Source organism: Mercenaria mercenaria, chromosome 1, assembly GCF_021730395.1.
Source record: "Mercenaria mercenaria strain notata chromosome 1, MADL_Memer_1, whole genome shotgun sequence".
NCBI lineage: Eukaryota > Metazoa > Mollusca > Bivalvia > Venerida > Veneridae > Mercenaria > Mercenaria mercenaria.
This window is the reverse complement of record NC_069361.1, coordinates 103,825,633-103,848,716: the sequence shown is the minus strand read 5'-3', so window position 1 is coordinate 103,848,716 and position 23,084 is coordinate 103,825,633. Positions and strand designations below refer to the sequence as shown.

General features: G+C 35.5%; 1 protein-coding gene across 13 annotated transcripts in view; it reads right to left on the bottom strand.

The window, feature by feature from the left end:
• The window catches only part of LOC128545958 (dynein axonemal heavy chain 6-like), a 193,990-nt gene that overhangs the window by 98,000 nt on the left and 72,906 nt on the right, over positions 1-23,084 (bottom strand). For 12 of the 13 annotated variants that reach the window (XM_053519337.1, XM_053519282.1, XM_053519316.1 and 9 more), the window contains 7 exons: positions 20,544-20,633; positions 14,279-14,476; positions 13,632-13,839; positions 12,582-12,739; positions 8,790-8,971; positions 7,266-7,374; positions 4,843-4,968 (listed from right to left, as the gene is read on the bottom strand). In XM_053519337.1, the coding sequence (XP_053375312.1) occupies positions 4,843-4,968; positions 7,266-7,374; positions 8,790-8,971; positions 12,582-12,739; positions 13,632-13,839; positions 14,279-14,476; positions 20,544-20,633 (1,071 nt within the window). Of the gene's footprint in view, positions 1-4,842; positions 4,969-7,265; positions 7,375-8,789; positions 8,972-12,581; positions 12,740-13,631; positions 13,840-14,278; positions 14,477-20,543; positions 20,634-22,543; positions 22,565-23,084 lie in introns of all 13 variants that reach the window. The other variant, XM_053519289.1, reaches the window with a different exon arrangement.

Here is a 23,084-nt window from a genome sequence, read left to right as displayed (position 1 = left end):
AAAAAGTTTCAAAATAAGCTATTTATAGTAACATAAAAGGGAAGTAATTAAAAGAAAGTTATTGTAAATGAACAACAAGAGCTGTCCGTAAGACAGCGCGCTCCACTATTCGGAATTTGACAGTAAAATGAATATATGTCTGAATAAGAGATCTCTAATATAAAAGGAAGATACACCAAGGGGCATAATTCCATCAAATACACAAATTAGAGTTATTAGGATTGTTACAACAAATGCAGATGATGATGGTAAAGACATATTTTGATTTTCAAGTCATTACCTTATATAGTACCAAAGTTATGTTCGGAAAACGAAGTTTGTTAAAAAAAAAATTTAAGTATAAAAGGGGCATAATTTGGTCAAAAATACAAATCAGAGTTACAGGGACTGTTACCACACATTTATCTTTTATTGCATTAAAGTAATATCCAGAAAGCGAAGATTGCAAAAAAAGTTTAAGTACAAAAGGGGCATAATTCTGTCAAAACTAGAGTTATGGGGTATGTAACCACACATGCAGATGATGATTATAAAGAAATGTTTTTAATTTCAAGTCATTATCTTTTAAAGTACCAAAGATATGTCTATAAATTAAGCTTTCGAAAAAAATTTAACATGAAAATAATTCCAAGTATAACTCCTTTGTGACCTTGACCTTGGGTATAATGGGCCCAGCCCCTGCATATACTATGTTTGTATGCTGGACAATGTTTATGAGAACTTACAGTAAGATACAAGAAAAAGTAACAAAGGTTGCCGAAAAACTTTAAACCATAAAAATAACCTAAGTATAAAACCTTGGTGACCTTGACCTTGGATAAAATGGGCCCAGTCCCTATACATATTTTGTTTGCATACTGAACAATGTTTATGTAAAGTTAGAGTAAGATATAAGCAATAGTAACAAAGATATGAAAAACAAAGTTTGCCGAAAAACTTTAACCTTAAAAATAACCTAAGTATAAGACCTTGGTTACCTTAACCTTGGGTATAATGGGCTCAGCCCCTATATATACATTGTTTGTATACTGGACAATGTTCATGTGAAGTTACAGTAAGATATAGGCAATAGTAACAAAGATATGGCAGAAAAACAAAGGTTGCCGAAAAACTTTAACCAAGAAGGGTCACGCCGACACTGACGCCGACACCGACGCTGGGGCGAGTAGTATAGCCCCCCTATTCTCCGATTAGTGGAGCTAGAAAAGGGATCTGCCAAATAAAAACAAGAGCACTGCAATGCAGAGCAATATACACAAGCAGTCATATATGACCTTTGACTCATAAGTGTGACCTTGACCTTGAAGTGAGTCATCCAAAACATGCGCTCTGCAAGTCATCTCGGTGTGGTGAACATTTGTGCCAAGTTTCTTTGAAATCCTTCAAGGGGTTCATGAGTTACAGAGCGGACATGAAATTGCTAATGGACTGACAGACGGACACGACGGACAGACGGACACTGGGGCTATAACATAATACGTCCCTTCAGGCGTATCAAAAGCCATTTTCAACATAAATAATATACTGACAATAACTTGCAAGAGGTCAGTAACAGAAGAACTAAGGTATAATCCATCAATAAACATGTTTATAGTAAGAACAAGAAACGCGGCAATGCCACGAAACCAGGTTTTCAACATTTTTCATAAGAATAAAGAAGAGTGCCAGAATGTCACAATATATGCCCGTCACAGCAAATTTCTTTACTCTAGCACCTGTATTTGCAGATGTAATTTTAATTTTGTGGTTGTTTAGTAATCATTGTAATTCTTTTGTTTTTCTAAGTCCACAAAAAAACTCCTTACCAGGTAGAGATACCTTAAAATACACCTAAAATTAGAAAGTAACAACTATGTTGTACCACAGAAAAGTGGTCTTGGTTTTTCCCTACGGTCAATTATAAAAAAAGTTACAATATAAGTTATTTATAGTAACAACTAAGGGAAGTTAATCTTAAAAAAAAAAAAAAAAAAAAAAAAAAAAAAAAAAAAAATACAAAAAAAAAATTGTAAGTCCACACAGAAATCCTTACCAGGTAGAGATTGGTCAAAATACACCTCAAAATTGGATGTAACATGCATGTTGTACTACAGAAAAGTGGTCTCGATTTTTCCCTACGTCTAGTAATGAAAAAGTTATAATATAAGCTATTTATAGTAACAACAAAGGGAAGTAATTCTAAAGAAGGGAACTGCGCAAGACACTTCGTCTCATGATGGTGTATAATTGTGCCAAGTTACATCAAAATCCCTCTATGCATGAAGAAGATATGCTCCGGACAAAGTTTTCATTCTTGTATCCTTTGACCTCTAAGTGTGACCTTGACCTTAGACCTAGGGACCTGGTTCTGGCGCATGACACTCCGTCTCATGATGGTGAACAATTGTGCCAACTTTCATCAAAATCCCTCCATGCATGTAGAAGATATGCTAACCCTAACACTAACCTAACCCTAACCCTATTTTTAGTAACAATGACCTTGACCTTGATCCCAGAAACCCCAAAATCAATCCCAAGCTACAACTTTATATAAGTTTTCTATACACCAAGCTTCATCATGATAGCTCATTCCTAAGTTAAGTTATTGACCGGAAACCCTTTTTCTATTTTAAGTAACAGTGACCTTGACCCCAGAAACCCCAAAATCAATCCCAGCCTTTGTCTTGATATAAGCTACATACATACCAAGTTTTATTCAAATATCTTTACCGAAACAAAAGTTATTGACCGGAAACCCTTTTTCTATTTTACGTAACAGTGACCTTGATCTTGACCCCAGAAACCCCAAAATCAATCCCAGCCTTTGTCTTGATATAAGCTACATACATACCAAGTTTTATTCAAGTATCTTTACCGAAACAAAAGTTATTGACTGGAAACCCTTTTTCTATTTTAAGTAACAGTGACCTTGACCTTGACCCCAGAAACCCCAAAATCAATCGCAGCCTTTGTCTTGATATAAGCTACATACATACCAAGTTTTATTCAAATATCTTTACCGAAACAAAAGTTATTGACCGGAAACCCTTTTTCTATTTTAAGTAACAGTGACCTTGACCTTGACCCCAGAAACCCCAAAATCAATCCCAGCCTTTGTCTTGATATAAGCTACATACATACCAAGTTTTATTCAAATATCTTTACTGAAACAAAAGTTATTGACCGGAAACACCAGTTTGACGCCGCCGCCGCCGCCACCACTGCCGCCCGCCTGCCCGACCAACATCTACCCCAATCTAATAACTCAGGTTTTCGTTGAAAACCTGGTTAAAAAGAGGTAGACACTATATAAGTGCTAAGAGTCATGACTGAAACTTGCAGAGCTGCATTTCCCCATCCTATAGTCACAAAAATCTGTATTTGCAGGTTATTAGCTTTGTATCTGCGAAATATGCACAAGTTCTGCAGAATGAGTGCATTCCTGATGCAAAGAGAATAACCCTTTTATTACATACGTATCTACACGTATAAATGTAATGTAAATGTGATGAATTTGTTAGCCTGAATAAGATTGATGATACTGAACTAAATGAAAAATTAATGCAACGACTCACATTAAATTACGTCACAAACTCGATATGAAATTCAGGCATCAGTGTATGGAAAAATATTGACATTTCCAGTATCATTGTAACTTAACGGGAAATAGAAACGAGTATGTAATATGATTTAAGTGTCACCTAATGGGATAGGAACAAATCTAATCCCTTGCAGCAATCAGGGTTCAGCATGTTGAATCAATTCTCAAAATATATCTGACTAGACACAGGTTTATTAAAATAAACTTTCTTACAAATTTTATCATATTTTCCATCTGAGGGCAGACAGCAAAAATATTTTCAAACGGACAACCTCCAAACTTATTCAGACAGCAATTATACAAAATTACAAAATTAAGATGAAGATAATTCACAATAAGCTTGACAAACTTGAATACTGAAAGTGGGAAAATATTTTTGGTCTACAATGATTTTAAATTTAGGTTTGTACTTCAAGTTTCTATGGCAAACAAAGTAAACATGGTGTATTACAAATAAGGAATAGGTATTACTTTTCAATGTTTTCCATTTACATAATTGAAGAAAAGTAATTTTCATTTTGTTTATAACTTTTGACTGACTTTACTAATAAATATTCTACACTTCTGTAGATCTGAACGTTCAACTTTTTTTTACAAGCCATTATTTGGACTACTTCTGGAGTTCCCTCCTACAGACCTTTTTTTCATACTCAGAAAAACAGTACTTTTCCAGTCTTTTATTTGTTAAATTTTTGGCCTTTCAGAGGGGCAAGAGGCCTTGTACACAGACGTCCGTCCCTCCGTGCATTATTTCATCACTGGCGGGCAACTGGGTACAGCCACCAGCCTTCCGTAAGCCAGCTGGGTGGCTTCCTTACATGAAGAATTCAAAGCCCAGAATAAGGCTTAAACCTACATTATAAGGGGCAAGTGATTTGGTCAGCGACTTTAACCATTCAGCCATGAAGGCTCCTCCATTATGGTTATGGTTACAAATGGATTTTACAAATCCATAACATAACATAATGCTGTTAAAGAGATATTATTTTCTGTGTCATGGTTTTGGCAAAGTATTATAATATAGTATTAAATTCTTTCCTTGTGTATGATAAATATCATCCAATGAATCAATAGATCTGAATCAGGCTAAACATGGCAGGTGTGTGAGTTATTAGTCATTTGTAGAAAAGTGACAATTGGACTGATCAGCCTTTGATTGAAATATATAAACCATCTCTTAAATATGACCTCATATGTAAGGAATGACTAACAGATGAAACTACACCAAACTATATCCCTAAGTCTTGGACAACAAAATATACCTCTGAATAGTTCTGTACAATCTGTGTTTCCTTCTTCATGATAGATTCCTCATGTTCTACAATAGCTCTCACTTCATTCACAGCCTTGGCGTCCCTCTCTAGCTGTTCCAACAATACCTCAGTATCCTGATTTATAAAATACATGAAAATAACAGTTTCATCTTACTGTCTGAAATCATATTTTAACGGCATGAAATTCAAATTACACTTAATATCTTTCCTTGAAAAGAGATTTCTAAGAAACAAATATATCGAAATTGTTTGAGGAAAAATCACAACATTGCTTGAAAAGATAGATGTTTATTGGTCATGTTACTCTGCCCATACAGATAATACTCTAGGAAGCAGGAAGCTGTGTAGTTACAAATTTTTACCTCTGTTTTAACTGGTGCAGTATCATTAGCAGGCAAAGACATTGATTCCTTAAGTTTAAATTACAGTCGAACTTCATTAACTTTAACTCAATGAGTCTAGCAAAATTTGATCGAGTGATCAGTTGTTCGAGCCATCAAACAAAGTTCATTGTACCAGGATTTTTCCTGGACCTGACGAGTTCAAGAGAAGGGTGGTGTACGAATTATCCGAGTTTGAGTTAACAAAGTTTGACTGTATAATATACAAGTCTCTTGGGTAAATGAAATGAAGCTTGCCTCTATTTTATAGTTACTGTCTAGACAGAACTACATACAGCTAATGCATACCATTTTCCAATGAATCTTATGACCCACTGGGTGGATCATTCCAGCAGAGGTCACAATGCTTCAATCAAATAGCTACTATTGTTTAATATGTCATGCTCTCATTAGACAAATGTGCATTTTCCACAATGTTGACTGTGTACTGTGGCACAATTTAAGAATGTTAGCTATTTAAACAGCTGCCACTAGATGCTGATTTTAGCATTTCAGAGTTCTATTCTTCAAAAGTATGCAACATTGATTTAAACAAGAGCCATGTCAGACATGGCTAATCCCCCCACCGGGCATATCATAATTGAAGGATGTGGTCCGCATCAGGGGTTTTAAGATGTGGAAGAAAGAATAAGTCAGTAGTGAGGTGGTTTACTGCTAAATTTTATTAATTTTCATGAAAAGTATAACTATGATGTTTTTCTATATGGCTACTGTAAAAAGAAGGAATGGAAAGCTAACAGGGAACAAGAGTGCCAGAATGTCACAATATATGCCCGTCAAAGCAAATTTCTTTACTCTAGCAGCTGTATTTGCAAATACGACTAGTAATGAAAAAGTTACAATAAAAGCTATTTAAAGTAACAACAAAGGGAAGTAATTCTAAAGAAGGGAACTGCGCATGACACTTCGTCTCATGATGGTGTATAATTGTGCCAAGTTACATCAAAATCCCTCCATGCATGAAGAAGAAATGCTTCGGACAAAGTCATTCTTGTATCTGACCTTTGGCCTCTAAGAGTGACCTTGACCTTAGGCCTAGTGACCTGGATCTTGCGCATGACACTCCGTCTCGTGGTGGTAAACATTTGTGCCAAGTTATATCAAAATCCCTCAATGCATAAAGAAGAAATGCTCCGGACAAGGTTTTTATTCTTGTATCCTTTGACCTCCTAGTGTGACCTTGACCTTAGACCTAGGGACCTAGTTCTTGCGTATGACACTCCGCATCGTGGTGGTAAACATTTGTGCCAAGATATATCAAAATCCCTCCATGCATGAAGAAGATATGCTCCGGACAAATTTCTTTAAGAAAATATGATAAAGGGGAATAACTCAAAAAATAGGCAAGGTAGAGTTATTGTTCTTGCACACTGCACTTCCTCCCAATGTGTTCTATCAGTGTATGAAGTTTGAAGAAAATCCCTCCAGTACTTTTGGGGTTATGCTCCGGACAAAATGTTTTAAGAAAATATGATAAAGGGGAATAACTCAAAAAATAGGCAAGGTAGAGTTATTGTTCTGGCACACTGCACTTCCTCCCAATGTGTTCTATCAGTGTATGAAGTTTGAAGAAAATCCCTCCAGTACTTTTGGAGTTATGCTCCGGACAAATTTCTTTAAGAAAATATGATAAAGGGAAATAACTCAAAAAATAGGCAAGGTAGAGTTATTGTTCTTGCACACTGCACTTCCTCCTAATGTGTTCTATCAGTGTATGAAGTTTGAAGAAAATCCCTCAAGTACTTTTGGAGTTATGCTCCGGACAAATATCGTTGCGGACGCACGGACGGAGAGCATTTCTAATATCCCCTTCACCTTTGGTGGGGGGATAAACAAATGGATGAGAAAAAAAAGAGAACTGTACATATAATGAATGAAGTTTGGTTATGTAGTTACAATCTAGATACAGAATACAACCTACATACACTTAACAGGCAAATGTATTTCATATCCAAATTGTAACAACATGACAACAATTTATTCCTTAAATACATTTCATTATTTCCCTACCTTCTGCTTCTGTACAATCTGAGGTCCTATTTGAACAAGCTCGTCCTGCATAACACCAACCAAAGAATTTGCCTCTGATAGTTTAAATAATCCAACAAGAAGCCGGTTTCTATAAAACAAATAAAAAGTAAAATCATTACACTGTCACAAAAGAACTACATGTATTTCTATCACACCTTAGATTTTCATATGACTGAGACTGCCCCATTTAGAAAAAGTCTTGAATATAAAATATTTATAACTGTTTATGCTAATTAATGATTTGTTTTGCATATCTACAAATTAATTTCTTCATTTTGTTACCTGCAGCCCAATAAGAAATGTACTGCAGTATCATTTTATGGTTTGAAAAAATAATCAAATTGATCATGAAAAATATCAGAAACAAGCTTGACATCATAAAGACATCACTGGCACAGGCTGGTATGACTGTCCTTTGATCAAACAAAGGAAAAAATGACCACAAAACAAATATACCGAATGAGGAGAGTTTCATATTTATTACAATATATTGTCACCTCAGTGCAGGAAAGGGTTAACCGCCTTGACATAAAGAAGCAATTAGGTGACAGAATTTTTTAGCAGATGAATTTTTTTCAAATGATAACCCTAAAGACATCTCTGTTGACTAACTTTAAAATTATTGCAAAAGTAAAAAATACTTTTTGAACAACCGTAGGTGGTGGATTTAAGGACTATAATACAAATGACTGAACATTAGCCTCTACACTGACCATCCAAAACCATACCCACACTAGTGCTGATGGGTAAACAACTTGACCTCAGTATCATACTAAGTAATTCAAACTGTTTATTTACAAACCTATCACAACAGCAGTCTTCAAGATCCTTACAGTGACCCTTGAAGTTTTCCTGTACTTAGTACTATTACATTTTCCGTTCTTTTGGAATTATGGAGTCCATCCGAAGTATGCATAGTGGAATTCTGTTTTAGTCTGTTTTAGGGGGTCTGATGGGTATTGCACATTCCATTACCTTTCATGAAACACTATTTCTTTGCTTGGTTGCATTCTATGCTTCCAATGGACATGTTTACATGTTTACATGTTTTATTACATTTAAGTAAATATCTTTAATAATGTAATAGGCGCGGAAAAATGTGCAGCCCGATACAGGACTCGAACCTGCAACCTTCTGCTTGCAAGTCAGATGCTCTACCAACTGAGCTAATCAGACAATTGATATCATAGACTTATTAATATATATTATATACACACTGCTACATTCCTCCCTCTTTTTTTCAAAGACAAACTCAGATTCTTTTGACTAACCCAGCCATTACTTCACCCTAGCTCTAGGATTCCAAGGCTAGTCACCACACTCACGGCACCAATGTAATAGGAGCGGAAAAATGTGCAGCCCGATACAGGACTCGAACCTGCGACCTTCTGCTTGCAAGTCAGATGCTCTACCAACTGAGCTAGTCGGACAATCGATATCACAGACTAATTATATACATTATATACACACTGCTACAATAATAAAGATTTTATAATAACTCACTTGTTATCCATAAACTCTGTTTTGTTTTCTCTCAGCATTTTGGAATATATTCTGATCAGTTCCATGTAGCTGCTGGGTGTGGAGTAATAATGACGTCTCATTTCATCCCAGTACTTCACAGCCATAATGTTGATACTTTTGTGTATGTCTACACACATAGCTCCAACTTTGGTCTTCAATTCCTTTAAAAATTACAAAATTACAATAAAACCTGTTACGGACACCTCCAAAGAGCATTATACTTCTCAAATAGTTTTTATCAAAAGCTGCTAAATTCAACTCTTTAGGAAAAGCAGTCGCTGACTTCAAATCACTTGCCCCTTATCGATGTGGGTTCGAGCCTCACTCGGGGCATTGAATTCTTTATGTGAGGAAGCTATCCAGCTGGCTTACGTAAGGTTGGTGATTCTACCCAGGTGCCCGCTCGTGATGAAATTATGCACAGCAGGGCACTTGGGGTCTTCTTCCACCATAAAGCTGGAAAGTCGCCATATGACCTATAATTGTGTCGGTGCGACGTTAAACCCAACAAAATAAATAAATAAATTCACTGACAGTAAAAGCAGTCTTCATTCCAGACACCTCCAAAGAGCATAAACATCCCTACTGTAAATTCATCCCTTCAGAAAAAAAGCATTCACTATTACAGATACTGCCAAAGAACAAAAACCTCCCTATTGTAAAATGTTTCCTTCTACAGCCGGTTTAATTTCTTGGTAAATTTACCTCTTCAGAAAAAGCGATCTCCAAAGAGCATAAACCTCCCTAATGTAAATTATGTCTTTTTTCAGCAGATGTTTTTCCCTCAGTTAATTCACCTCTTCAGAAAAAGCAGTCTCAAAGTGCATTTACCCCACTTATGTAAATTCATCTCTTCAGAAAAAGTGAAATAATCTGATTTTCCAAGTGATGTTAACAATTCAAAGAGTGTAAAGCATGCAAATTTGAATACACTAATCAGTATGATGAGGAAAGAACATTTTCCTGCCAAAAATTGTTATACATTCATAAAGTGATATAGTTCCTATTACTGGGTACCGTATTTTGGTGTGTATAGGTCGCACTTTTTCTACCCATTCTGCTGCCTGAAAAAGTTCCTGCGACCTATACGACAGAACATTACCAGCAGTTTTTTTTTTCGGGCCAATTTTCTGACCGTAGCTCTCGCAAAATTACGTGCATCTGTTACGAACAAACAAAATGGATAAAAAATATCAATATCGGCGGCTTTTCAACCAATAGCGGTTACTTTCAATGAAATATATCGTAAATAACCCATACAGACTATTAAAATTACGAATGACTTTAATTCAAAGATGTTTTTGCAGTCTGAATTACGTTTGTTTCTACTTTTGTTTTACTGGACGCCATTGACATGTACTCCGGGTTGGATAAAATCTGGACAGATCCGTCCTCCATTCCAAACATTGTTTATACTAATTCTTAGCGTATCAAAAAACTTGAAAGATAATTTTTTACTTTTGATTTTTAAATAAAAGAAACAAGGGTGCAGAATGTCACAATATACGCCCGTCACAGCAAATTTGTTTACACTAGCACCTGTATTTGCAAATGGAATTTTAATTTTCTAGTTGTTTACAATGTTGTTTTTTTTAGAAATTATTGTAATTCTTTTATTTTTCTAAGTCCACAAAAAAAATCCTTACCAGGTAGAGATACCTTAAAATACACCCAAAATTTGAAAGTAATATCAATGTTGTACCACAGAAAAGTGGTCTTGGTTTTTCCCTACGGTCAATTATAAAAAAGTTACAACGTAAGTTATTTATAGTAACAACTAAGGGAAGTTAATCTTTAAAGAGAAAAAAAAAAAAAAAAAAAAAAATCGAAAAAAAAAAATTACAAGTCCACACAAAAATCCTTACCAGGTAGAGATAGCTCAAAATACACCTCAGAATTGGATGTAACATGCATGTTGTACTACAGAAAAGTGGTCTCGATTTTTCCCTACGACTTGTAATGAAAAAGTTACAATATAAGCTATTTATAGTAACAGCAAAGGGAAGTAATTTTAAAGAAGGGACCAGTGCATGACACTCCGTCTCATGATGGTGTACAATTGTGCCAAGTTGCATCAAAATCCCTACATGCATGAAGAAGAAATGCTCCAGACAAAGTCATTCTTGTATCTGACCTTTGACCTTTAAGTGTGACCTTGACCTTAGACCGAGGGACCTGGTTCTTGCGCATGACACTCCGTCTCATGCTGTGAACATTTGTGCCAAGTTGTATCAAAATCCCTCAATGCATGAAGAAGAAATGCTCCGGACAAAGTTTTCATTCTTGTATCCTTTGACCTCTAAGTGTGACCTTGACCTTACCCCTAGGGACCTGGTTCTTGCGCATGACACTCCGTCTCATGATGGTGAACAATTTTGCCAAGCTACATCAAAGTCCTTTCATGCATGAAGAAGATATGCTCCGGACAAAGTTTTCATTCTTGTATCCTTTGACCTCTAAGTGTGACCTTGACCTTAGACCTAGGAACCTGGTTCTTGCGCACGACACTCCCTCTCATTATGGTGAACAACTGTGCCAAGCTACATCAAAATCATTCCATGCATGAAGAAGATATGCTCCGGACAAAGTCATTCTTGAATTTTTCATTCTTGTATCCTTTGACCTCTAAGTGTGACCTTGACCTTAGACCTAGGGACCTGGTTTTTGCGCATGACACTCCGTCTCATGATGATGAACAATTGTGCCAACTTTCATCAAAATCCCTCCATACATGAAGAAGATATGCTCCGGACAAAGTCATTCTTGAATTTGACCTTTGACCTCTAAGTGTGACCTTGACCTTAGACCTAGGGACCTGGTTCTTGCGCATGACACTCCGTCTCATGATGGTGAACAACTGTGCCAAGTTTCATCAAAATCCCTCCATGCATGTAGAAGATATGCTCCGGACAAGGTCTGTGGACGCCGCCCGCCCGCCCGCCCAACCGCCCATCCGCCCGCCAGGGGCGTTCCCATAATACGTCCGTTTTTCAAACGGGCGTATAAAAAATCCAAAAAGAGATATTTTGTTAATCTTTTTACTCAGAATCAAAAGAACGCGGTTAATTACATGACACGGAAATGTGTTATAATTGCTGTGCAAACAATTCACACTTAAACTTGCATGATAACAGAATGTAAACGCAAACCGTCTGCTGCCAATTAGTGTCAAAAAGCCGCTTTTCTTTGATATAATCTGTTACCGATACTACTGTTGGTACGAAACGGTTGGGAACAAAAACAACACTGTCCGATTTCCACCAATCAGGTTCTGATAATAATTCAGTCCGCGGCATCAATATGGCCGCCGCCATAACTTTTTTGCCGGTAAATATTAAATATTGCTGGGGAAAAAATCCGAAATTTAACTGCGACTAATACGCTAGAAGTTAAATTTTCCGACCATTTCCAGAGCAAAAATTAGATGCGGACTATACATTACCGCGACCAATACACACCAAAATACGGTACCCAACTTAAGTAATGAGGTATCTTTACTGAAAGTGCGTTCAAGTTTAGTATAATCTAAAAAATATCTATCAAACATTATCTAAGTTTTGTTTGCAATATGTACATGCCAGCAATAAACTCAGCATTCTGGGAAGAGATTACCAAAATAGCCTTTGTACATCAGTCCAAAAATTCCAGAACTTGACTGGCTTTTTTTCTCTTCTGAGTACAAAATCATCATTGAGCAATAGCAAGAATACATTCCAGAACTTGTCTAACCTGGTTTCTATTAGCTGAAGACAAGGACAAATGAAAGTTTACCTGTATGTCAACATCTTTGTCAGCTATAAATTCTGCATTCTCAAAGAACACTTGAGCAACACTAAGCATGGCCTCCTCATCCCACTCATCATACCAGTCTATTGTACAACAGTTGATCAAAGCAGGATTCATCCTGCAACGCTGTCGAAACCGCCCACCTGAAACATATCAAATTACCTCCAGTTTACCTCGATGTTAGAAAAATCATTCAAAAATAACTGTAACAATCTATATCCTGACATGACAGTGATTGAGGATAAATCATTTCATATGCTATGTCTTTCTAAAACTGTGAACAAAATTTCCTCCACAAGGGATAAAACTTTCAATCTCTGGACTGGTAGTATTAAACCCTTCCTGGATGCCTTTGGTAAAAGCAAAGACAAATCTTCATTTACGATACACATTTTAATGAAATTATTATCGTTTCGGATATAGCAATGTTAGTGGGTGTTAACCACCTTAAGTGTTTTATAACCTTCGCGGGTAAACACGTGAAATTCGTGCATATCTCAGGCATTTATATAGACGTTTCGCGGGTTTTCTTCACTCGAGACTAATATTTGGCAGTAAACGCATCATTGTTTTGTTGTCATCTACACCCTTCCACCTACCCATCCTGATAAATATATTTTATTACAGAATGTCATATTCAGAATGCTGTAGCAGTTCAAGAAATTGAATGTTTGTTTTATAGGTAATTGTCATTTCTATAGTCAATGGAGATGTGGCGAATTCAAGCAATATATCACAAGAACCTTGCGATAACATTGTGTTCACCGATTTTAATCAGTTAATATATCGTTTCAATGCCAAAGGACCACTTGACGATGCCAATATCACATCACCATGGACCATGAAGATTAATAATTGAACGGATTGGCTGAAATTGCACTGTATAAATACGTACTGCCAATTAATAAGTCTTATTCCTATTTCCGTCTTTTGTTGTTTTTGTTATAGCAGATAAGATAATAATTAATTTACTCCCGATAACAGAGAGAGAGTAATGTAAATTAACCATTACTACTCAAAAATACGAAGTCATACCAGCAGGACTAAGAGCTAGAACTACATGTAAGTTCTGTCTAACTCGCTGTATGAAGTAGTTATAGACAGCCTGTCGTGTATCAGGTATATCAGCCTGGGTAGCTGATTGTTTCAGGTCCATAGTGATACCATCCACTTCCTCATTGTCAAACAGGTCCGGGACCTCTCCCGAGTTCAAGATACAGTTTATATCCTCGAGGAAACTCTCCTATAAATTATAAATGAAAGCATGCTCAAAAATTCCTTTCCATTTCTAAATATGCTGAAAAAGTTTTTATGTATGAAATACAAATGTACACATGCTTCTATATCAAAAATGAGAACAGAGTAACTTTATTTTGCAAGATTTCTGCATTATTTTAAAGTTAATAGGGTTAATGAAAATGCTATGCTATTATCAGTTTTCAAGAAAGTACAACACCTTTTGTAGAATCTTATATCAATCAAGCCAGTTTAAACACAAATTCACAATCTTACTGATACTTTTTGTCGAATTATTTTTCATCTTGATAGATTCATGTAGAATGCTTGCCCGAATAACAGAATATGACTTCAGTTCACAAGCTTCACAAACTCTCAGCTGTAGGAGGCAGTGTAGCATGTTTTAGCAGACAGCTGACTTATAAAGAACCTTCTTGTTTCAATACCTTTACAATATCAGCATCTGTGAGTAAGAAAATCATCTTTTCTCCTTTGACACCAGTCTGTAGAAAGACTTTCTTGAGATCATCGCGGAATTCTATCATACCGTACCCCCTCTGTAAGGTGAGCTTGAACAGCTCACAGCCTGCTATAAAACTGGCCAGGTGGGCTATAGTTGACTTGCCACAACCATCTAAGCCAACCTGCAACATGTTCAAATATCTAGCTTGTATTTCGGTTGTTGAAATATGTGTACACAGCATAGAACATGGAACATAAATAAGCAATATTTATATTTTTGCATAATAATAGGCAATGACATCTACTTTTGTAATGGTCACTAAAAAGTAAATTAAAAAATATGTTTATCAATATATCTAACAATTTAATACCTAACTATAAACAATAACAAAACTGCATACAGACAAAATCTTGTAACTAGGGCATATAACAGAACGCAAGTACAACTAGAAGATGCTTTTGTAAAAAAGCGCATGTCTCCCCCAGTGCATAGTCGTATAGGCAAGAAGTCAATAGGGGACAGGAGCGAAAGTCAAAGAGACACTGATGGTTGGCTGCAATAGGGATCGTCTACTTGGCATGTCCAGTCATCCCACTAAGTTTCAACATTGTGGGCCTAGTGGTTTTCAAGTTATTGTTCAGGCTCCTGTGACTTTGACCTTTGATCAAGTGACCCTAAAATCAATAGGGGTCATCTACTCTGCATGTCCAATCACCCTGTTAAGTTTCAACATTCTGGGTCACGTGGTTCTCAAGTTATTGATTGGAAAGAGTTTTCAATGTTCAGCCCCTGTGACCTTGACCTTTGATGGAATGACCCAAAAACAATAGGGGCCATGCATCTACTTTGTAAGTCCTATCACCCTATGAAGTTTGAAGGTTCTAGGTCAAATGGTTCTCAAATTATTGACCAGAAATGGATTTCCATTTTCTGTCTGCTGTAACCTTGACCTTTAATAGACTGACCCCAAAATCAATGAAGGTCATCTACTCTGTATGTCCAATCATCCTATGAAGTTTCAACACTCTGGGTCAAGTGGTTCTCAAGTTACTGTCCAGAAATGATTTTACATGACCAGGCCTCTGTGACCTTGACCTTTAATAGACTGACCCCAAAATCAATAGGGGTCATCTAATCTGCATGTTCAATCATCCTATGAAGTTTCAACATTCTGAGTCAAGTGCTTCTCAAGTTATTGATCGGAAACAGTTTTCCATGTTCAGGCCCCTGTGACCTTGACCTTTAATAGAGTGACCCCAAAATCAATTGGTGTCATTTACTCTGCATGTCCAATCATCCTATGAAGTTTTAACATTCTGGGTCAAGTGGTTCTCAAGTTATCTGAACGGTTTACCATGTTCAGGCCCCTGTGACCTTGACCTTTAACAGAGTGACCCCAAAATCGATAGTGGTTATCTACTCTGCATGACTAATCATCCTATGAAGTTTCAACATTCTGGGTCAAGTGGGTCTCAAGTTACTGACAGGAAACAGTTTTCCAAGTTCAGGCCCCTGTGACCTTGACCTTTAATAGAGTAACCCCAAAATCAATAGGGGCCATCTACTCTGCATGACCAATCATCCTATGAAGTTTCAATATTCTGGGTCAAGTGTTTCTCAAGTAATTGATCGGAAATGGTTTTCAATGTTCAGGCCACTATGACCTTGACCTTTGATGGAGTGACCCAAAAACAATAGGGGTCGTCTACTCCAGCAGCCCTACCATTCTTTGAAGTTTCAAGGTTCTAGGTCAAATGTTTCTCCAGTTATTGATAGGAAATGAAGTGTGACGTACGGACGGACAGGGCAAAAACAAATTGTCTCCCCCTGTGAGGGGGGGGGGGAGATATAATAACTGGTTACTTGAATGCCATGTACCATGCCAAGTTATATTAAGGTATATAATGAACAACTTATTAAATAGCAATGGTGTTCCTAAAGTGGCTTTTACCTTCACCCTTGTGCCAATACAGATTTTACCATGCCTATAATCACTTAAAGCACACCATTTGTCATTTAATGTGTATAACATTGTGACTAGAAATTTACATCCTTTTTTAAAATTGTCAATTTCGTAAGAGCAACAAGCAAATTTGATGAATTGGTATCCCCCGCCGAAAGGGTTTGTGGTGAGGAATGGCAAAAAAAAAATATCCAGCAAAAAGTTAAGGATGTTAATAAGAAGAAATAATTTCATTAGTCAAAATCAATTTAACAGAAAACAAATGTTTAATTAAAGAGTACATAATAAATGTATGATACTTTGATCCTGACTAAAGAATTTATTTTGAATGGGATATGCTTACTGTAATAAGCTTAGCTTTTAAAATTAAATGCGGTTAATTGAAATGTGAGCTGAAGTTTAACTGGAAAGAAATATTGTCTTTGAGTGGTTTGGCACCAAGCGTTGCTGTTTAACATGTACATTTGAACTTAAAAGAACAGATGTCCTTAAGAGAACACAGGTAAGATATCTTGAACATGGCTGAGGGCAAGGTTTGTGCAGTCACAACTTAACATGTTGAAGGCTTTAACATTTAAAAAAAAATAAAAAAAAGGAATGGAAATATATTTATGTATATATATACATATATGTATATATTTATTTTTTTTAGGGGGTGGGGGTGCAAGGGAACAGGAGAGGAAACAAAATTTCACATGCTGATTATAAATATTGATGTAAAATTAAAAATGAAAACAAGAAACGCGGCAATGCCACGAAACCAGGTTTTCAACACTTTTCATAAGAATAAACAAGAGTGCCAGAATGTCACAATATACGCCCGTCACAGCAAATTTCTTTACTCTAGCACCTGTATTTGCAGATGTAATTTTAATTTTGTGGTTGTTTAGTAATCATTGTAATTCTTTTGTTTTTCTAAGTCCACAAAAAAACTCCTTACCAGGTAGAGATACCTTAAAATACACCTAAAATTAGAAAGTAACAACTATGTTGTACCACAGAAAAGTGGTCTTGGTTTTTCCCTTGGGTCAATTATAAAAAAGTTACAATATAAGTTATTTATAGTAACAACTAAGGGAAGTTAATCTTAAAAAAAAAAAAAAAAAAAAAAAAAAAAATACAAAAAAAATAATTTTAAGTCCACACAGAAATCCTTACCAGGTAGAGATTGGTCAAAATACACCTCAAAATTGGATGTAACATGCATGTTGTACTACAGAAAAATGGTCTCCATTTTTTCCCTACATCTATTAATGAAAAAGTTACAATATAAGCTATTTATAGTAACAACAAAGGGAAGTAATTCTAAAGAATGGAACTGCGCAAGACACTTCGTCTCATGATGGTGTATAATTGTGCCAAGTTACATCAAAATCCCTCTATGCATGAAGAAGATATGCTCCGGACAAACTTTTCATTCTTGTATCCTTTGACCACTAAGTGTGACCTTGACCTTAGACCTAGGGACCTGGTTCTTGCGCATGACACTCCGTCTCATGATGGTGAACAATTGTGCCAACTTTCATCAAAATCCCTCCATGCATGTAGAAGATATGCTAACCTTAACCCTAACCTAACCCTAACCCTATTTTTAGTAACAATGACCTTGACCTTGATCCCAGAAACCCCAAAATCAATCCCAAGCTACAACTTTATATAAGTTTTCTATACACCAAGTTTCATCATGATAGCTCATTCCTAAGTTAAGTTATTGACCAGAAAACCCTTTTTCTATTTTAAGTAACAGTGACCTTGACCTTGACCCCAGAAACCCAAAAATCAATCCCAGCCTTTGTCTTGATATAAGCTACATACATACCAAGTTTTATTCAAATATCTTTACCGAAACAAAAGTTATTGACTGGAAACTCTTTTTCTATTTTAAGTAACAGTGACCTTGACCTTGACCCCAGAAACCCAAAAATCAATCCCATCTTTTGTCTTGATATAAGCTACATACATACCAAGTTTTATTCAAATATCTTTACCGAAACAAAAGTAATTGACCGGAAACCCTTTTTCTATTTTAAGTAACAGTGACCTTGACCTTGACCCCAGAAACCCCAAAATCAATCCCAGCCTTTGTCTTGATATAAGCTACATACATACCAAGTTTTATTCAAATATCTTTACCGAAACAAAAGTTATTGACCGGAAACACCAGTTTGACGCCGCCACCCGCCCGCCCGACCGACATCTACCCCAATCTAATAACTCAGGTTTTCGTTGAAAACCTGGTTAAAAAAAAAGGGTGAAGTTGGTGGGGGGGAGGGGGCAGAGGATGTATGATCAGTGGTGGGCATGACTGGGTGGAGGAGTGAGGTGGGGAAATGTTCACAGAAAAAAATGAAAGAAATTTAATGAAATATTGCCAAATGGTAAGTTTGTTATGTACAAATATGTGGATTTTTAGACAATTTAAGGGCAATAACTCTGAAGTTACAAAAGAAATCTGTAGGAAATTGTGTGTGCACAACCACATTATAGTGCTCTAAATTCTGTTAAAGTTTCATAGTTCAAGGTCAAATATATCAAAAGTTATGATGCAGAAATTGCCATATCTATACATCTATAGTACCCTATATAGTTAACACTAGAAACTTCTAAGGGCCATAACTCTGGTGTTACTTGGGCAATCTGTCTGAAATTTGATGGGCCCCATAAGCTCATAGTGGTGAACATGTATATGAAGTTTGTTTGAAAAAAATCTAAAATAAGGAATGAATTTTTTTTTTTTTTTTTTTTGGTGGGGGGGGGGGGGTGTGATCAAGGTAAGGGGGTGACCAGGTGTGGGTACACAACTTCATATGTTTACAATAAATGTTCATGGAAAAGAGTGAAAGAAATTTAATGAAATTCTACCAAATGGTAAGATTGTTATGTACAAATATGTGGATTTTTATACAATTAAAGGGCAATAACTCTTAATTTACAAATAAATCAGAACGAAATTGTGTGTACACAACCACATTATGGTGATCTAAAATCTGTTTAAGTTTCATAGTTCTAGGTCAAATATATCAAAAGTTATGATGCAGAAATTGCCATATTTATAGTACCCTATATAGTTAACACTAGAAACTTCTAAGGGCCATAATTCTGGTGTTACTTACACAATCTGACTGAAACTTGACGGGCCGCAAGAACTCATAGTGGTGAACATGTATATTAAGTTTTAAGTAAATATCATACATGCCATACGTCCCGGACTGTCCGGGATTGTCCCGGAAATCACATGCTCCTCCCAGTGTCCCGGACAGTGTTAAAATGTCCCGGAAAATTAAAAGTACAGAAAAACAAAAATAACTCCCAAAAAACTAGTTTTTCTTGCCTATAAATTGTTGAATTTTACATGAATAAAACACAATAAACAGTCACCGGTGTCACATTGTTTATTCCTAATTATCCGATAATCAGTTTCATGCCCTCGAGCGGGACACATGTTGATTGAGCTAGCTCCGATCACCACTCATATTGCCACCGCGATCTTTTGATGGCCCAGATTAATTTACAGACCCTGATTATGAATTACCAAAATTATGCAATCAATAACAGTTTTATGATAATTTAATATTAGGAACAATAGCCGAAAATCTCGTTGTTTTTAGCACGTGGGCGATGAAGCTACATGTAGCCTTGATTGGAAGAAATGGTTGAAAGCGGTCAATTAAACGATAATTATTTTAAAAGGTAATCTTTTAAAATGTAGATTGATTGTCACACATATTCTAAATTAAACTTTTTATCTACAAGATTTATTTATTTTATTCCTTTGAGGATTCCATTTTATTAATGTTTAGGTAAACTTTTAAGCTTTAAAAAGATACCAAATAAGCTGGATTCTAAATCACGATGACCAGGTTAATTCTTCGTATATAGCAAGTCTCCCAGTTCAGTTCACCTCGGGAACGCAACCAATTCACGTGCCGAACTATAGACGTAAATTACCCTATTTACCTCCCTTAGAAAGTTAGACGACATTTGCAACAAATTATTCCTAAGCGAGGGAACAATGTTTACCTCCGGAAACTGCATATAATTTTATGATATTTATGCATGAAACAGACGAATACTAATGTCACGGTGTATGTCCCGGACAAAGGGTAAAAATCCCGGAAATTTTAACTCAGAATCCCGGAAAGGTCCGGAAAAATTATGGCATGTATGTAAATATTCCCAACCATTTCTTAAATATGGCTCCGGACGGACGGAAGGACGGACAATGCCAAAACTATATCCCTCTGACTTTCGTCAGGGGATAATAAGAAATATTTATACTACAGACCAGTAGCATGTGTCCACCAGGCTGGCTGAAGATCCTGGCTGCTCTACATATATGGTCAACAGCATCTCGGAAAAACACCATCTGTGATGCCTGCAATATATATACATGTACATACAATCTACATATACATGTGTTTACACAGAACTTGAATCACTTATCACATACCAATAAAATATACAGTTGCCATACTGTAAATATATAATGCAACATGAAACAGAAATTCCTTTATACCGAAGTTGGATGTTCAATGGCAATATGATTTGAAATGTGACTACATTATGAAAATGGAGTTTACACAATAATAACGAGAACCATATAAATCGAATGTAATAATTTTACCACATGAGTGAAATAATGTCATGTCATACTTAAAGCATTACACTTGTATTAAAATTATGGTGATGACCTAGTTCAAAGAGCAGCAGACATTAGTCAGATTAATTTTGTCTGTTATAGTTAAAGAAAGAAGAAATGTCAATGATTTAGGCAGAAAAAGCTCACGTGTGATAACAGGAATCTTACTTTGTGTCATTCTACACTGAACTTATTGAACTTGTTGGCTAAAAATGACAAAATGCTCAACAGAGCTGTCATTCAATCATTTTATTCAAGGAGTTTGATTAACTAAGTAAGAAGGCACTTGAGTAACATATGCTATATATACAACATGATAAAGTCACCTGCAATGGAAGTTCAAAATAAAAACAAAATATGGAGTGTTTAAGTCATTACTGCACATTTTGAAAATTCATGTTCTTTTAATGTTGAATAAGTATAATATTAAACTTATTTTGTATCAGAAAGATGCACCTAATATATATATATACACACAAATTTCAACCAAGATGATATTTTTTTTTTAAATGTCAAACTATACGAATGTATGCCCAAGAATAAAGTTCCATCGAAAAGCTCACTAATTTTTCAGGACAATTTTTATTTCAGGAGAAAATATTTAATAACTAGATAAATAAAAGTGTATAGTCATACATAACTCACAAAAATTGGAGCATTATTAGTAACAATTGTTTAGAACTTGCCATTGAGCACTGCTGTTCGCTTAAAACAATGAGGTACATTTGAAACTAAATCTCTCAGAACTGAATAGGTTAGTTTTTCTTAGCATAAAGCAAAATTAAAACAGTTAGGTGGAAATGGAGGTTAAACACAAAACAAAATAAAAAATTAAAACAGTTAGGTGGAAATGGAGGTTAAACACAAAACAAAATAAAACAGTAAATCAAAGAAATAATCCCTAAACCAATGGCAAAAATATGTTAGAAAACAAATACCTTAAATGTTAATTGTCTGAATAGTGTGGCTGTACATTTTTCATCATGTAAGGTTTGAATTTTCTTCATCATAAGCAGGGAAAGGGCACAATCTATTTCTTATATTCTGATGTAACAAGGCAGTCAAAGTGTTAAAATGCAGCATCTCAAACACTTAAGACATTTAAAATTGTGATATTTAAATCATTAATTATAAGTAATAATCAAGCAAGTTTAATACATTAAAAGATATGGTAACATTTTACTAATAGACAGCAGAATGAGCAATTCTTACTTATTATGATTACAAACTGTCAACTTAGAAAAAATAGCCAGAAACATTGTTGAATAAAACTTAGTAACATGAGTGACATGAAAAAAGGTACCATAAATCACTTTAAAATATTAAAATTTAATATGAAATGATATTGAATATGTGGGAAAAGGGATGCATATCTAACTCGATCATGTGGGAAAAGGGATGCATATCTAACTTGATCTGAATTTAAACGATTCATGCTTTAAGTGGGAAAGTGCATTAGTTTGAAGTTCATTGGATTGGATGTGGGCAAAATAGGATGCATACTAATGTGATTTGAACAATACCATTCATGCGCTTTAAGTGGGTGAGTAAATTAGTTTGAAATCAAAAAAACTGAGCTCATTATAACAGTGATTTTGTTTTGCAGTTCAACAGGTTATTAGAACTGAAAGCAGCTTGTGTCTCACCGAGGTCCTCTCCATATCATACTGCAGACAATAAAACCACAAATACATCAGTACTTGTAACATAAACAAGTAGGCAATGTTTTAAAATTATCAACTGTATTCACCATTCACCAGCATTAGAAAAAAACAGGACTGTAAGAATGTTTATTATGAACTAAAACTGCCAAACAGGACTGTTAGAGATTGTTGTCATCAGCAAAGAAATAGTACCAAATATCAGTTGTGCCATACCACTACTATCAACAGCTTTAAATGTAAGTACATTTTCTTGTAAGTCCTTAAATCTTTATAAGAAGTTGATAATTGCCAGTGGCAGGCTGCTCAAGCTTTCTGAATCATAGAAATTGGGTACTAAAACTAAAAATGTCATTACTAATGGGGACACTAAAACAAAATTAATAAGTAAATATATCAAGAAATAAAGAAAGGGGAATGGATTTATATAAAATACTAAAAGCACATGGTAAACAAAAATATAAAACTTCAGGCCTTGTTTTCACAAAAAGTCATCAAATTAGGAATATCTCTGAATTTATTGTCA